The sequence below is a fragment of the Vicia villosa genome, linkage group LG2 (genome assembly GCF_029867415.1).
Source record: "Vicia villosa cultivar HV-30 ecotype Madison, WI linkage group LG2, Vvil1.0, whole genome shotgun sequence".
NCBI lineage: Eukaryota > Viridiplantae > Streptophyta > Magnoliopsida > Fabales > Fabaceae > Vicia > Vicia villosa.
The window spans coordinates 115,606,959-115,625,274 of record NC_081181.1 but is presented as its reverse complement, the minus strand read 5'-3'; the positions used below and the strand labels follow the sequence as shown (position 1 = coordinate 115,625,274).

The following is an 18,316-nucleotide window of genomic DNA, read 5'->3' as shown; positions in this document are numbered from 1 at the left end:
CGAATAGTCGGTAACCCTAAACCCTAATCTTAATTATTACTTGTGTTAGACCTATAGCATTATTATCCCGCTGGTTTCAATTTCCCTTCCCCCCGCTGGTTTCATTTTCCCTTCCCCCACTATTGCTTTAATTGTTAGTATTAGTTGCTGTGGTTAGTAATTCTAGGGAGTGCAAGCCTGTAATTAACCTAGAATAACTAGTTATAAGATAAATTTCTGAATCAAATCACGTGATTGTTGCACACACGCACACTTTTGGGGTAAACTCTTTGCTGCCTGTTGCATGTTGCCTTTGTTGCCTTGTGTTTTTGCAGAATAGCCATGTCCCTCGAATACGAGGATACCTCAGCCATGTTGCCTCGATTAAGATCATGGGTCCCTAATGATGCTGCCTTCGATACACTAAACATGATCTCGACCCTCGGAAGTTGCCTACGAAAAGGCTGAGGTATCCTCTGGCTGCCTACGAAAGGCTATTCTGGTTCTTCCCTTAGACTACCTGCCTCTCTATGGCATGGGACAGTCTTATGGCGAACGAACTCTCGATGACCCTTCAACCTCCAAATGAAAGGCTTCCTGCCCTCTTATGGCATGGATAGACCCTTTCACCCTGAAAGGCTAAAAGAACATTTTTCATCTAACCAGGTAATTGCCCCTAATTGCTTTGCCTTGCTCTAAAACCTTTTTCATATTCTTTCTCATAAACCTTCAAAATGGCTACGCTCATTTACGAGCTAAAGTCCATATTCTTTTCTTCTACATTTCTGAAAACAAAGAGCAAAGCAATTAAGAGCCCATGGAAAACCATGGATGCAAAGGGTGCCTTACACCTTCCCTTTGCATAATTACCCCCCGAACCCTGTTTTTATTTAAAAGGTTTTTTTCTGTTCTTTTAGCCTTTCCGATATTTGGATAAAATAAAAGTCGGTGGCGACTCTTGCTTACCGTACATTTCGATAAAGTCAGTTCACCGTATTACACTCGGTGAGGATGACTCGTAGAGTTTATCCATTTATGTTGGGTCGTGTCGGTCATGCTCTGATCTTGTAACACTGGGGGGCGATAGTTATTGAGATTTATGAGAATTCTCTATTTTAATTGGTGTTGGATTATATTTCCATTTGATTATGTTGATGATGTTTCTTATTCAGCTGTGATAAACATAATTGTGTTTTGTTAAATCGTTTCCTAATGAAGCATGACTTGACCATGATTGGTTTATCTATTTTAAATAATTGTGGCACCCTTGTGTTTATGTTTTACTCTGATATAACTGTTTAAAATTGTCGCGGGGTTTAGAAGGGTGTTACAGTACGCAACTTTGTAGTACGAGTTTTTAGGGGTTGTGTCTAAAGCGAGGTTTGTAAGTTCCCTTTAGGTGCCATGGATTGGGATGTTAAGTTCATTCCTTTAGGTGCCAACAAAATTCATTTTTTAGATTCATGGAATGATCAATGTATTTGGCCTATATATGGACCAGATACATTAATTATTGAATGAATCTAAAAAGTAAACTTTCACTTATAATAAGGACCATGGAAGGTATAATGGAAAAAGTGTTTCGATTTGTTAGATATGGAGGAGTGAAAAATCAAGTATGGGTGGAAAATCAACTCAATGATATTTGGTTCTAATCGAATAAAATGTGGGTTAATATATCAAAATTTGTAAGATTGGGGGAAGAGCAAAGATGTGACCTAAAGTTGTAGGCAGGTTTCATTCAAATATGAATAGGTTAGCAAAACCTAAAAGATATTTAGAACAAGTCTCAAATGGGATTAAAGATAGATAAAGGAATGTGAGAAATCAAGGCTTAAGAAGAGCAGGGAAATTGTATGGAGACGCAAATAGAAATAACATAACTTATCATAACTGAGGAGAAACCGTTGAATGGGGACCAAATGAAAGAAAAAAGATATCCAAAACGGAGAATCACAACATGGAATGGGTATATCAATTACGATAAGTGGTGACGAAATGGAATGGGCTAAGAAAGGATATATTGGTTATGTGTGGAGCATGGGTGATATTTCAAACTTATAACAAAGATTGGTATATGAAGGCATAGTCACTATGAAGATTATTCCAATGGGAGGTGAAAAGGGTTTCTAAAGATGGATGAGGAGGAGGATTTTAGAGAATTAATTAAAGACTCGGGTTCGACCTTTAACAAATTGTTCAACAGGATGTTTTAGCCAAAAATTTGCCAAAGAGGGAGTTTATAGATGTTTTGGATTGGCTGCATTTTATGGTAAAACATAATTCTGAGTTTAGATTTCTTGACTGATGTCATGACATGCATGTGTGGTTTTCTGCAGGAGATGTGATTTTAGCTAATACAAATTTTAGTGATGTCAAGATGAATGTTGTGACATCGTCACCTGAACATCAAGTGATGTTATGTTTCTGTTTTGTTTCCTACTTTATCTCAGGCTATATTTTAGGAAACTAACGATTGTGCTGATTGTATATCAGTAAGAGAACGAGCCATGGGTTGATTTTTAGCACCCTGATTTGTGAAAATTATGTTAACTTGGTTAACCCTAATTTATGTTTGTTAGGCCCAAGGCCCAGGAGCTGCCTATAAGAAGACTACTAGTCCTACTTTCAGAGGCAGAGATTTTACGTGAAGAACATTGTGTGTTGCGATTTGTGAGTTAGGTTTATTTGTTCTTAGTGTTTCTTGTGAGCCAAGCAATTGTCTCTTTGATAATTGTATTGGAGTAGAGTGTACAAAGTTTGTTACTACATAAGTTTGTTACAACTTATGCTGTTATTTTGAAGGCCCAAATCCAGTTGGGTAATAGGTTATAAATAAGTAGTTGTAACCTAGTTTTAGGAAGCTAGCCGGTTTTAGAAAGATGTAGTCTTTAGGGTTAGCCATATAAGTGAACCACCCGGATTGTGGGATGATCACTGATTTGTGCCTCGAAGCCTGTAGGCAAGAGGTTTATTTTACTCACTCAGATGCTGTAAAACAATGAGTGCAGTTGTGTCTGTGGAAGAAGCTGTGAAGCAATGAGTGCAGTTGTGTCCTTGGAAGAAACTATGAAGCAATTCCAAGTTTATTTGTGTCAAAGAGTTTTTGACTGTTTTGTGTTTAGAGTGATGTTCTCCAAACTGATTTTGTATGTTGCAGGGGTTTGTAGCAGGTTTAGGTACCACTAGAGAGTGAGCAGAGGTTCTCTTATCTTAGATGAGTTTCTAAGGTAAAGGTTTCATTGGGTAGTGATTAGGTAGTCGGAGGTTGTTGCCTGTAAACCGGAGGTTGTTTACATAAAATAATACTACTGATAGTGGAGTCTTCTTCCTGGTTTGGTAGCCCCCAGATGTAGGTTGGTTGAACCGAACTGGATTAACAATTCTGTTGTGTTTTTATTGCTTTCCTGCACTGTTATTTGTATTCCTACCTTGTCTATTTTTATAATGTTAGATCAGATTTCAAGACATCCTTATATGAACATCTGAGTTTGCTGTATCCAAATTTTCGCTAACTTCAAACATGTTCAACTAAATAAAAAGTGGCTTTGCTTGCATTATATTAACATAAAGTTCCATAGAAGCAAGCAAACAATTATACCACTGATGCCAACATGGATTGCAATTTAATATCTTTTGTTTCTTTCAATCTGATAAAGTATTAAGGCCTTACCGCCATAATGAGATGTTTGACATGAGATATCTAAATTTTTTATTTCATTAGTTACTTTGATCATATCATTTTCAAGTAGTAGTTTATTTAGCCTTCATTTTAAGGTCTTGAATCAAAGACAGGCTTTTGTAATAGTAAAAGTTCACTTCAAACTATTGACAATTTATTGGTAACAAAACAAAATGCAGATCATACAAAACATAAGCGTATAAAATGAAACAAAAAAGAACTATACGGATATTATATTCTTTAAACTACATACTAAATTTTTACATCACCATGAAGTAGTTGGCACATGATTACTTCAATCCCAAATGCACACACAAAGTCTTTTCTGTAGGAACCATGATTTTTCACAAGGTGGAGAAACATTCATCTCCATTTCTAGAAGTTCATATTTTTGTATACACTCATTGAGACCACCTTCATATTCATAAACTTTCACTAAATACCACATGCATGACATTATTAAATGTGTACGGTAGTTAGCAGATACTTCAACAAATATACTAGTGCATTGGTTTAAATGCTAATTTTATAAATAAAATCACAAATTATCTAAAGAAACCTATAGTTGTAAATAAAAGGTAATGCATGAAAAGAGAATAAATGAATCTAACTATCTAATAATGAGAATAACAACAATTAAGTCACAATGTGATACCAAATAACATTGACATCCTCACATTAAAAACAAGGTGATACCAAACTCTCAATGTAGACTTCAGGAGTACACCAACCATTCATGCTTTGAATTATTTGAATTCTAAAAACACTGTTTCTGAAATTACAAATGGCGAAATTCATTTTCCATGATGCCGGTGTTTGTTCCCTCTTCGTCAGCACTAGGTCTTCATCAGAAATCCATACTGGCTTGGCAAATAGATCAAAGAACGGATTTTCCGTGCGAGAGACGCGAAATAATTGAGTCCAAGTCTCCTCATTTCCATATTCCTTCATCATCCAAACACTAGTAAACATGTGACTATGAACAAAGATACACAAACAACCCCTCAAGACTTCTAAGATCCTATTATTCACAACCTCCCCTCCTAACTTAGGAGGCAAAAAATAAGACTCATTCCCCAAATCAAAAGAAACAACAAATTTAGAAGCAATCCAGTTGAGTTTGCCACTAACAAATTTCAACGACCTAATTCTTGGGATAGGAAACTCACCTGCAATCATTCTCCACGAATTAGTACCCAATGTATGAACCATTATTTTAGCTATACTTTTTGCATGGCTACCAATATTGGGAAAAACACAAATCACCTTATAGTTATTAATTAAAGTATCAAATCCAAAACCATAGGAAGGAAAACCACAACGTCCACGTGCATCTAAAGAAGGTAATGTTTTGAGTTTTTGAATGGAAGGGTTCCACAAAGTAATAGATCCATTGAATTTCAAACAAAACATTCCGTCACAAGAGCCCAAGATAGAAGGGCAGTGGATTTTGAAAGGGCAGTAGTGTTGGGTGGCATTATTGGTGACAACACTAAAATTGAAGTGAAGTGGGTAAGACAGTTCATAGGAGTAGTCGTCGTCGGAGAATATAAGGAGGCGGGGGCACGCGGTTGAGATGTGAAGATGTTTCTTAATGAATTTGGGATCAGAAATTAGGGTATCAAAGGACTTACATAGACATCGAAGTTGAAGGAGAAGCTTCACCGGCAAACGACAAAGAATTTCTTCTACAAATTCAAACGGAAGAATCGGTAATGACAAAGTTGTTAGGGTTTCGGTGACTGCGGTTGTTTCGTCCATTTGAGTACCTAGGGTTTCGGTGGCAGCACTTGTTTTATATAGCCATATAGGTATGGGCTATAAGACAACTATTTCATCTTATTTTTTAATTCTCCAGCTAACAATTTAAGTTTGTACTTTTATTTTATTAACAATTTTTTTTTAAACTAGTGCGTGTACCCTTGCACGGAGTAAAATTGATTAATATTATTAATATTAATGATACACAAATTATAAATTATAAATAAAATTGAATAATATGTATATCCAATAAACCATTTGCACTACAATTAAGATTGTTAAACTTAATTATATTAATTTGAACTACAATTAAAATGTTAATAAACTTAATTATATTAATTTATATGTTATACTAGTCAGAGACCCGTGCTTCCGCACGGGTGATTTTTTTCTGGTGTAGTATTTTTGTAATGATATGAATAATATAAATAAAAGGAATTATAAGCAATATGCATAATTAAAAAGAATTGTTTTACTTGAATAGAGTTAGAGTTTTATTGATTGCTCTGTTATACTCCCAATTCTTTGAAAACCGAATATCCATAGGAATCGTTTTGAAATTTGAAAATGAATACTTTAGTTTTCAAATAAAAGTCATTATTGTTTAAAATAAAATAGGCATTGTATTGAAAGTGGCCCTTAAGATTAAACATTATTATCGTATTCATGTGCTAATTTTGTGTGTAATAAAGAACCATATAAAAAAGGACATGTGAGTTGGAGAAAAAAATAAAATTTTAACAAATGCAAATGTAAAATTTTAAATATAAATGAAAAATATGAAATAATTTACTTAATTGTAAATTTAACAATAATTATATAGAAAACAATGATCCACAAAAAAATGTTTAAGATATGTTAAGAACACAATAAAAAAATTGGGTCAGGTAATTTAATAATTGACGGTCCAACAACAATTAAAAGAAAACGATATAGATCACTATGGTTTAATTATAAATGAAAAATGATCATATAAATTCAATTATATTAAATAATCGTATAAAAAAACACTATAAGATGGAGATAATAAAAATAAAATAATAACATTTAAAAATAAAAATTATCTCTCAATTAATAGTAATTGTTGATTAAAATAAAATAGCTACTATATGTTGATAATGACCCGTGAAATAAAAAAATAATTTGATGCAATATAAAATATATTTAAAAACAAATGTAAAATAAACAATAATCATGGAAATTTAATTATATTAAATAATGATAAAAAATCGTGAGATAGAGAAAAAAATAAAAATAAAGATATTATCTCTCAAATAAAGACAATGATTGATTAAAATAAAATAGACATTATGTTGATAGTGACCCGTGAGATAATAAATAAATAAATAGAGAAAAAAATTAAAATGAAAGTAAGAAAGTGTGAAAAAATGTGAGAGAGATTTGAAATTTTAATTAAGTTAGAGAAAATGTGTAATGATCGATTAAAAAAAATTAAATATTGAGTTGATAGTGGCCCGTGAAATAATTAAATATTTTTGGGAATAATAATTAAATGATCGATTATTAATATTTTTTGCGATAATAGATAAATGTAGAAAAATTAAAATGAAAGTATGGAAAAATGAAATGTGAAAGAAATTTGAAATTTTTAGTAAGATTAAAATTTAAAAATAGATTATTAATATTTTTTGTGATAATAAATAAATTAAGAAAAATTAAAATGAAAGTAAGAAAGTGTGGGAAAATGAAATGTAAAAGAAATTTAAATATGACTTCCATCATCCATGGCTTACATGTGATGTCATCAATCATGCAATAAAGTTGTAACGAAAATGTTATTTAATTCGGACCAATGAAAAGCTAACACTTGGGGCATCCATTCAATAAAGTTGAAAGAGTAAATACTTAATTTGTTAGTTACAAAAATGACCTTTTATTAGTGCAAATGAATTTTGGTGAAAGGGTAATTTAGGCAACTTGGTCAATCTATTATTAATGAATAGATAGTAGATATAAAATTGAGATTACGATTGTATATTAAAAAAGTGAACAATTTCATATAAAACTTAACTATTTGAATTATTTGAATATTGAAAAAAGAAAAAGCTACGATTGAATAAAGAAAATTTATAAAAGAGAAGTTAATCACTATTAAAAAATTAAATATTGAAAAATGGTCTTTCGAAAAAATCATAATCATTATTATAATTATTATATTATACATTTCTAAAAATAAATCCAAAAATATAAAAAGTTATTAAACATCTCTAAAAAAAATTACTATTATGTTAATTACTTTTACCATCTAATGATTTATTATCACAAACATTTACAAATTTCATTATCAAATTATTTAACATTAGCACCACATATAGTATTTATGTGGATTATTATGAAATTATATGTGCTATTTTATTGGTCAGTCACTTTACATTTAATTTATTCTTCAATACCACTTTGGTGCTTAATGTGTAATTCAATGGTCTTCAATAGAAATTAGTTATAGTTGATAAATCTGTCATTGAAAAATAATAAACATCCAAATTACAATGAATCAATATTTATTCAGCTAATTAATTGCAGCATAAATACTCTAAACATGCAAAATCGTATCGATAATCAAAATAGAATGTAAAGATGTCTCACATATACTATGATTTCATACATATACACAATATTATTTTTCCAATTAAAAGTGAATGGAAATGTGAACATAAAATTTATTCTCATACCAAAACAGGCTCAAACGGTACTTTCAATTTATGTTACAATTTGACAACAGAATAGATTACCACGACCACAATTTTCAAAAACTAATTTCATTTCTTCCAACAATCAAAAAGTACCAAACTCACTCAACTTCCTAGTAACTATAAATAGAAGTAAAACTCGACCATATAGTGAAATGAAGCAAAAGGGTAAATCAAAACTCGAAAGGTTAAAAAGGAATAAACTTATTTCAATTAATCAAATCATTGAATTTGAAGTGATAATCCAGTGTGTGAATTTGAGCGTTGATCTGAAAGGGCATCAATGAGTTCAGTGGTGGCAGATAAGACTGAAAGGAGTCTTTTTTCATTCATCAAAAGCATTTGTTCTTTCAGGGCTTCACATACTGTTAAAATAGCCAAAGACAACTCGGTGATAAAAATATAAGGAACCCGTGTTTGAGAGTATTCATCAACCTGAGCGAAATACAAATAACAATAAATGAACATACAAATATTTATCATATAGAAACCAATGATAAGCTTACACTACCTCTATTGATCCATATTCTTTTGCCACTTTCACACCAACAGACTTCATACCTAAATCCTGCATTGAAATTATAGTTCACAAAATAATCCTCCATGTTATTATCTCTTTCTGTTGCATGTATAAGTGAAAACTGACATTTGAAATCTTCAAAAAAGACTAAAGTATGCAAATTGAGGTCATATGCATGCATGTTAGGATTTCTAATATGATGCAACCATCACAATCATTAAATATTAACAACACTATATTCTAAGAAAGCAAAAACCAAAAGCTTATATAGACAGTAAAAACCTGGAGACAGTGACTTTTACAGATATTATATGTGTTCATGCTTCTAGCACATACACATATTCATTGTATATACACACTAACTATAGCAATTTTAAGTTTGACACCAACCATATTTTTATAGCACTCACATATGCACATGTTTCAACGGAACCATGACAGTCAAAAGAATAAAATTGCCCCAGTATTAGACACTGGTTTCTTGCTCCATCTTCAGATCTTTAAAAATACAACAATGACCCATCATAATCAGAGAATCTAAAAGAGGAAGAACGAAATATTGAAAACAAAAAAAATAAACGAAGTCCAACTGCCGTAGTAACAGCAATAATAGTAGCTGAATACGAAGACGACATTCCACCATATCCAATCAATTGTTTCGGATCCCGTTTGATTTCCTTATACCTACAAAAAAACATTAAATTCAATATTCAATTATTTAGGATCGTTGAATTGGGATCGATTGGAACCAGAAATTATATTTGTTAACAGAGCAAGCAAAACCCATTTTAAAGGAAACCCTAAATATGATATTTCAAATTAAACCGAAAAGACAATATTTTTCAGCACAAAAACGATAAAAAAAGTTATCTTTTGGGAGAAAAAGTTGTGTTTCCAAACGTAATTACAAAGAATCGAAGGAGAAATGGTGAATATAAAATTGAGGAGAAAATCAAAAACTGTATGAAATTGGAGATAAGGTTGACCTATTTATACACCATAAATCATAAACATACTAAGGAAAATAAAACGTTAAAGATGTTATTAAATATACTCACATGGTTATCTGGATGGAAGTAACAGTATTGATGATCAGAGTCATTGGAATTGGAAGGATGCTTCGAGAAGAATAATTTATAATGATGCTTGAAGGTAGCCGCTATAAGTATAAAAGCGTGGAATGCATTAGATCGATTGGAATTCTCAACAAAGAAAAGGTTCCAATTTGTTTGTATTCTGCAAAGCCCAAGAAACACATGGTCTCATGTTATAATTAGGCAAAAGCATATCTATTTTCAAGGCCCAAGAATAGTTATATAAATCGGTGTAATATAAATTGGAAAACTAAAATTTAAATTAACATATTTAAAATAAATTGGAAAATGTAAGATAATTATATTAGTTGATAATTATATTAGTTGATAATTATCCAGCTATCTTTCGTTTGTTGATAATTATATTAGTTGATTAATATTATTAATAATATTCATTATTGATAAATTAAATGTATAAATAACTTAAAATAAATTAGAAATATTTTAGCTGATTAATTGATTAATATTATTATCAACATTTATTATTAACTTAAAATAATAAATTGAAAATGTGTATACCCAATAATAATTTTATTATAATTATTATTTTGTCAAAATTAAATAAAATACATAAATATGTGTATATGTGTATTACATCTATTGAGAAATCATATATTTATGAAAATTAAATTTCATAATTTGATAATAAATAATTGAGAATTCAAATTCAAAATTTAAAATTAAGTATAAATATTAACAATCTATTAATAGTAATTTAACTAATTATAGAAACTATTAAAATAGTAAGCATGCTAGATTTGTGACAAATGGCAAAGTTGCCAAAGAACTCCTTTAGAAATATTATTATCTATGATATGTGTATATGTGTATTACATCTATTGAGAAATCATATATTTATGAAAATTAAATTTCATAATTTGATAATAAATAATTGAGAATTCAAATTCAAAATTTAAAATTAAGTATAAATATTAACAATCTATTAATAGTAATTTAACTAATTATAGAAACTATTAAAATAGTAAGCATGCTAGATTTGTGACAAATGGCAAAGTTGCCAAAGAACTCCTTTAGAAATATTATTATCTATGATAAGCAATGAGATTAAACAAGGGAGTATTAGGGATACTCTGCCCAAATACAAAGCGAAAAACTCCTAACACTCGAAACAAACGAGCGGCAGGATATTTCGAGTATGGAAATTACAAAACTCCCCTAATTTGTTGAAAGATAAAAGCCAATTTCAATAAAAGAGGATTATATTCGTTATACATTCAGAAAAAGTAAATAACTCATTCTTAAAGATAATCGCATTATGCTTCAACCATAAACGTCAAACCGTGGCCAACCAAATTACCCCCACAATGGTCCTCTTGGACAAACACTTCACTCTATCGCAAAAGAGGAAAAAACTAACAAAGTCCTCATAAGAAAACTTCGGGACGAGCCCTATCCAACCATACGCCCTCCTCCAAATGCGCGAAGTTACTTCACAATCACCGAATAAATGCGATAAAGACTCCTCCTCCTTCATACACATGACACACATTAAGTCATTGGCATCTGCCAAAACTCCCCTCTTCAACAAATGATCTTTTGTTGCAATTCTATTATTAATAAACCGTCAAACAAAAAAAAGAATTTTATAGGGAACTCTAACCTTCCACAAAGAATTCACAGCTTTTACCAACCTCGGATTTAAAGGAAGTCCCGAAAGATTGGACTTGAAACGATCATAACACGGCTTAAAAGTAAAAACACCCGTCGAAGTATCTCTCCACGTGAAAATATCCGAAGAGTCCTCCTGCAAACACCGCTGCTGCTGCAACGATAACAATTCCTGCGCCAGAAAAGCTGAGTTGGTGATGTCCGCTGCCAGCAAACTATGAACATTCCAGTGCCTACTGTCCACTTCAAAATTCCCCGCTTTAGCCATTGTTAGAAGATGATTTTCTGCCGCTTGAAACAGCTCTGGGAAAGCCTCCATGATAGGCTATTGATCCACCCAACAAGCATACCAAAAAGGAACATCTTCTCCATTCCCCACACTACAATCCACCGCCTGCGTAAAATTATTATCAAGCAATCTTTCATAATTATCCGACATCAAAACATCTGTCCACCATATAGAATCTTTTGATATCACCAACGATCTATCGCCTACTAAAATCTTTAGTTTCACCTTACCATATCTAGCTTTGAGGATACCACACCAAACCGCATCATTCTCGTTTAAAATCCTCCACTTCCACTTACTAATAAGCGTCGCATTCATAATTTCCACATTTTTACACCTAAATCACCTTCCTCTCTAGATTTACAAACGGTGTCTATAACACCCCAAATCTACCCAACGGTTTAATAATAAAATCAGAGTGCAAAATTCAAAAACAACATGAGGTGTCACATTACGACATTAAAACAATCACATATCTCAGCTCATTACAACAGATACATAGCATATATCAATAGGGAGAACTCATAGCCAAATGATTCTTCAAAACCAAATCAACTTTAAAACAATGCAGCAGAATCATAAACTCATAAACATCAAAATGTTAGCATCTTGGTCTAACTTGAAAACAACAAAACATAATCTTCTTCATAAAACAACATATAGTTCAAACTTAAACATAATAAAAGGAAACAAGTGTCAATCCCCCCGAGTGCTACGTATCAGAGCAAAAGACACCAACTCGAACTACTAACGGTAACGGCTACTCATCTTTGTTACCTGCACGTTACCAATAAAGGGTAACATTCAAATAGAAGGGGTGAGATATCAAACAGTATAAAGGAACGTATGATAATACTTATAGTGAAAATAAGATCATACACAATTCACCACTTCTCAACTCAATGCAACTTTCATCACAACAAAAACATCAACAAAACATAGCAATGAATTCAACTTCACAACGATATCATCAACACAGCATAACAACTATTTCATTATCACAACAACTCAAAATGCGACTCAATACTGTGCATATGCATGTGGTACCATTTGGAGCAAAACTCCCAACTTAATAATTTGCCAATTAATAGAGGCATCAACAAGGCATAAGCCTTCAACTTAAAATTTTCCAATCCAGGCCAACGTGTTTGCCAATCCAGGCCAACGTGTTTGCCAATCCAGGCCAACTTAATAATGCAATGGATGCGACTCAATGATGCAACATCCGCAAAATACAACATTCACAACATGTAACAACATCAACCAATAACAACGAGGAATAACCTCCAATTCAAATACCAATAGTCCATGGTAGTCAACAACGTCATTACTATTATAGTAATTCACAACATCTCGATCGCATCATTATAATATGCCAACATACAACAAATATTCAACTTCACAATACATCATCATATCGGGAAAATACGATTCAATAAAAGTTCTCAAAAATTATTCAAAACCAATTTCATTAGTTAGGAAATGATTTCAGATTTACGGAAGTTCAAACGGTGCATAAAAAGGAGTTATAGATCAAAAGATACAACAAGTAGAAGTTTCAAAAAGTTTTTGACGGCAAAGTTCGCTTAGCGAGCCACAAGCGCGCTAACTACCACTAAAACAGTAGCGAACCATCTTCGCAGCTTCGCTTAGCGGACCAATCCCGCTTAGCGAACTCGCGAATTTCATAATTTGTTCTCAGACTTCGCTTAGCGGACCAGATCCCTCTTAGCAGACTAGCGATAATGCAGAAAAATAACAGCAAACTCAGTTCTGCGAAAAAGCTATCCCACACCTCAAAAATCACTTTCAGTCAACAATTAACAACGATTATAACCAGCATTGGACATCTATTAACAACAATCTATATCAAAAATATGTTTGGAACACAAATTCATGGAATCTAGCATAAACCCTAACAATTCCCAATTACAATTCTTCCCCAAACATGGATACTAGGCATACAATTAAATCTCCACCATAATCTATCATCATACAATCCCTTATCATGAAAGAATCTCACCCTTACCTTGGTTTGGATTAAAGACAACTCTAGTTTCAATGGGGGTTTGCCCTAGCTTCTTTACTATTCTCTTCTCTCTTTCTCTTCTTTCACCAAATGACTCTTCTAATTTTCTATTTTCCCAAAACTCTCTTGTTTTGTTAATCTTACTAACTTATTATTACTAATGGGCTCTAATTAACACCTCCCACTTACCAACTCTAATTCTAAGTTAGGCTCAATAACACTAATCTCACTAAATCATGTTATTTCTACTAATTCCTAATAAAATAACATAAAAATCAATTAATCACATAATTAACAATAAATCACACAACACACAATGTAATAAATAATTAAAGTAAAAATGGGCGTTACAGTGTCCCAACACACCCAATGGATCGTTTTTTTAATCTCCTCCGCTCCATAAAAAATTGCTTTGAATTGACCGAATCTCATTAAGCCCTTTTAATGGAGCTTTATAGAAAGATAAAGAATATATAGGAATAACATTAAGCACCGCGTTGATCAAAACCACACGCCCCGCTATACTAAGATTTTTACCTCTCCAAACGGCCAACCTTTTTCTTAAAAACGAGGTAAAATCTTTCCACATTAAAAGATTCCTAGAATTACCACCCACTTTAACTCCTAGGAACTTAAACGGTAAACTTCCCACCTTGCACGAAAGAATACTAGAAGCCACATCAAGAAACCAATCACCAACATTAATCCCATAAATATTACTCTTATGGAAATTTATCCTTAAACCCGACATTAACTCAAAACCTCTAAGAATGGCTTTCATACTCCATAAGTTTGTCGTATCTCCCTCCGAAATGATAATTGCGTCATCCGCGAATTGAAGCAAATCAACCTCCTCATTAACACCTACCTTAAACCCCTGGAAATCTCCTATTTCTTTCACCTTCCTCATTAGAGCCGTTAGGACCTCCATAACCAAAACAAATAAGAAAGGAGACAACAGATCTCCTTGACAAAAGCCCTTCTCAACCTTGAAGTCCTTCGTTGTGCTTCCGTTAATAAGGAAGGACATACTATTGGAGAATATATATAACATTCCATCCATCACATCCATCTCGCTTCAAAACCCATCCGAACTAGAACATATCTCGCAAAATTCCAACTAACACGATCATAAGCTTTTTCAAAATCAACCTTTAAAACCACATAACTTCTTTTCTCCCTTTTGGCAAGATCCATCACCTCATTCACAACAAGGACTCCGTCCAAAATACTTCTACCCGGGACAAAGGTCGTTTGGTTGCTCGAAACAAGTTTCCCAATGACACACTTTAATCTACCCACCAATATTTTTGCAAGAATCTTATACAAACTACCAACAAGACAAATTGGTCTAAAGTCGAACAAAGATTGAGGATTTTTCACTTTTGGGATAAGAGTAATGAAAGAAGAAGTACAAGCTTTTGTAAGCCTTTCCTTAACAAAAAAATCTTAAACAATTCTACCGACATCCCCTTTAACCACCTCCCAATTACCTTTAAAAAATTTTAAAAAGAAACCATCCGGCCCGGGACTCTTATTACCATTGCACGCCCACACGGCTTCCTTAATCTCTTCTTCCGAAAAAGGTCTCTCTAACCAATCAGCGTCACCCTCACTCAAGCAATTTAGAAGTAAGTCTTCTGGTATAGGTCTTTCACTATTTTCTTCTTTGAAGAAATCTTGAAAATAACAAAAGATCTCATTCTTTATGTTCTCCACACCCTCGACCCTACCATTCGATTCCTCCAAGATTGAAATCGAGTTTCTTCTTTGTCTATCCTTAATAAAATTATGGTAAAATGTTGTGTTTTTATCTCCCTCATGCATCCAAAGTTGTCTAAATTTTAATCTAAGCATACACTCCTTCAGATGTAACATGTTCAAAATCTCCTTCGAAACCTCCCTCCTACTAGTAACCAAGTCTTCCACATTACCACCATTGTTATCCCCCAACAAATTATCCATCAAGTTAATATTTTCCATCTCCTCTTTAACTTTCAAATCAATCCAACCAAACACCTCCTTATTCCAATCACGAAGACAAAGTTTCAACCGTCTAAGCTTCTCATACAAAATAAAGTCCCCCTTCCTTAGACATTCAACTTCCCCATTCTTCCGAGATAAAAGTATTGAAATCCTTATGCTTGAACCACACATTGTTAAATCTAAAAGGTTTTGGTCCCCAATTAACCACCCTAACATTCAACCGAATTGAAGCATGATTTGAGATATCTCTATTTTCAATTCTTTGGTCCACCACTCCCAAATCATCTAATGTCTTTCTCGTAATCAAGAACCTATCAAGTCTACTCATCACCTTCCCATTATCCTTAAACCACATAAACTTCCCTCCTACACAAGGTATATCCACCAACCCCATATTCTCTATGAAATCACGAAACTTTGTCATTCCTCTAGTACTAGAGTATAAGCGTTCCCCAATTCTTTCTTCCCTTCTCAAAATTTCATTGAAGTCTCCTACAACACACCACTCCTCATTACCATATTTATTCTTCCTATCCAATAAAGACCTCAATAACAACCTTCTCTCAATCGTACAACACGGAGCATACATATTCACAAGATTATAACACGCACCTTTCCAATTTATGTTAATTCCAACGTATCCTTTTCCTATAAAACTATAGTTAAGAGACAAAGAATCCCTCATCCATAAAATAACCATACCTCCCGATGCTCCTGTTGAAGTAGAAGCCGTCCACCCAACTTCATTGCTGCCCCAAAAGGTCTTCGCAAAAATCTCTTTAAAGTAAGGTAGTTTGGTTTCTTGTAAAAAACAAACTTCAATGTTAAAAGACTTAATCAAAAAACTCACTCTCTTCCTTTTTGAAAGAGTACCTCCTCCTCTTATATTGAACGAAAGTAAATTCATGGTAACAAATCTATAACCGTCTTCCTACCCTCTAGAACATTCTTATCATTCCGCTCCAAAACATCTAACAATTTGATACTCATGCTATCCTCTACAACACTAGAGACCCCTAAGTTTGAAATAGAATTCCACAGCTTCTTGCCCACCTCAGAACAAGAATTTTGTTGCATTCTATTGTTACAACACAAAATGTCTGAATTATTTAAAGAAGTGCAAGAGAAGGACTTACCATTAGAGATGGTATCGCCTTTTGACACAGTAGCCTCCGCCAAATCCTTGTTGGTCTTCGAGCTGCCTCCATTCCTAGGTGCAATACAGGCATAGAAGGAAGACGAAATCTCCACGTTTTCCCCCAAGTTCTTCACCGATTTCAGCTTTTCTCTGTTTGGCCGTTGATTTGGACTTTTTCTCACAAATACTCCTACAAGCCATATCGAATGATAATGGGCCTACATGCCCCATTTCACCCTCCACCGTCCCACATAATTTGTCTGAGAGAAAAGCAATCTCTTTGGTCCCACCTACCTTGGAGTTTTCGATTAAAATATTGCCCTCTTTGGTCCCACCAAAATTAACCCCATCCTCCTTAAACTCTTCTATTGACAAATCTCTCTCCTTGGTACCACCATCATAAATGTTATTGCCAACACATGTTCCCTCACCTGACTCCACTATGTCACCTCCTTCTATGTTAACTAAGTTATTATGAGATGCATTTAATGCCTCTACTTCGAAATGCTTTGTTCCATGCACCACATTGTTATTAGAAATATCACAAGTCTCCTTTCTGTCTTTTTGCTTCAAAGGCTCCTTAAAATGTGAAAGCTTTCTGCTATCAGCTGTACTTTTAGACTAAGAAAACTCCTCCAACCTTTGCCCTACATGCATAGTCTTTATCACACTTTCTGAAACCTCAGTCTAAAATTCTGCCTCGATGTTAGCCCTTACCTCGCCTGAAAACTCCTCATCTGAGTAATCTCCCGCCGGAGAGTCATACGAATCTGTACCGTCTTCTTCCATACTCCTACAAAATGACACCACTTCCTTTAGCAAAGATGTATCTTCTCTCAAGCTAATAAATAATGGAGCTCCATCGATAACCACTTTAATTGTTTCATTAATCACCTCTAATCTCCCAAATTGAATACATATCCTCGCTTCATCCATGCTAAGACGTGCCTCTGTAACCTCTTCGCTTCTAACATAAGTGCCTCTAGATTCCACTAGAACTTTTAAGAAACTTTCTCCCTACACATGGCAAGGTATGCCGGATATTCTCATCCATAGGAGTCTCTCTAAGTCCACATTGTTTGGGGCCCAAGGTCTAATGGAGCTGAACTAATACTCCCACCACTCTCTTCGTTCCTCAATGAAAGCCTTCACCTCACCACACACCAAATCCTCAAGAAGATAGAGATTAGGTCCTAGCATAGTGAGCCTGATAGAGAAAAGGCCTTCTTCATGAAAAATCTTCTTAAAATTCAAAGCAACCCCTGAATCTTTGATAACACATATGAACGCCTTGCTATAACGATCTAGTTCATCCTTCTCTGAAAAGAAGAATGCAGTTTTAGCCACCATCACTTCCGCGCCCTTATTAACATTTGCATTTTGATTATGAACAACTTCTGCCAAAGATATCTTGTCCACCCATGCCTTTGAACTTTGGCCTTGCAACATTCCTTCCTTCACACCAATATCAACCTCCTTTCTCACCTTATCATTCTTC

The 18,316-nt window shown here is 33.5% G+C and overlaps 2 protein-coding genes across 5 annotated transcripts; both read right to left on the bottom strand.

The window, feature by feature from the left end:
- Positions 1–4,339: 4,339 nt before the first annotated feature.
- On the bottom strand, positions 4,340–5,422 carry LOC131649840 (F-box/kelch-repeat protein At3g23880-like). The gene has a single exon (XM_058919593.1). The coding sequence runs from the start codon at positions 5,420–5,422 to the stop codon at positions 4,340–4,342; it is 1,083 nt and encodes a 360-aa protein (XP_058775576.1).
- A 2,861-nt stretch (positions 5,423–8,283) lies between these two features.
- LOC131646652 (uncharacterized) lies at positions 8,284–9,859 on the bottom strand. 4 transcript variants are annotated; one of them, XM_058916636.1, is made up of 4 exons: positions 9,712–9,859; positions 9,064–9,151; positions 8,645–8,701; positions 8,284–8,568 (listed from the first exon to the last, which is right to left on the bottom strand). In XM_058916636.1, the coding sequence occupies exons 1-4, from the start codon at positions 9,753–9,755 to the stop codon at positions 8,356–8,358; spliced, it is 402 nt and encodes a 133-aa protein (XP_058772619.1). In that variant the 5' UTR covers positions 9,756–9,859; the 3' UTR covers positions 8,284–8,355. The 4 variants fall into 4 exon arrangements, 1 of the variants encoding a protein (XP_058772619.1); XR_009297554.1 differs by having other exon boundaries at positions 8,645–9,337; XR_009297555.1 differs by having other exon boundaries at positions 8,284–8,701; positions 9,064–9,337.
- Positions 9,860–18,316: the final 8,457 nt, after the last annotated feature.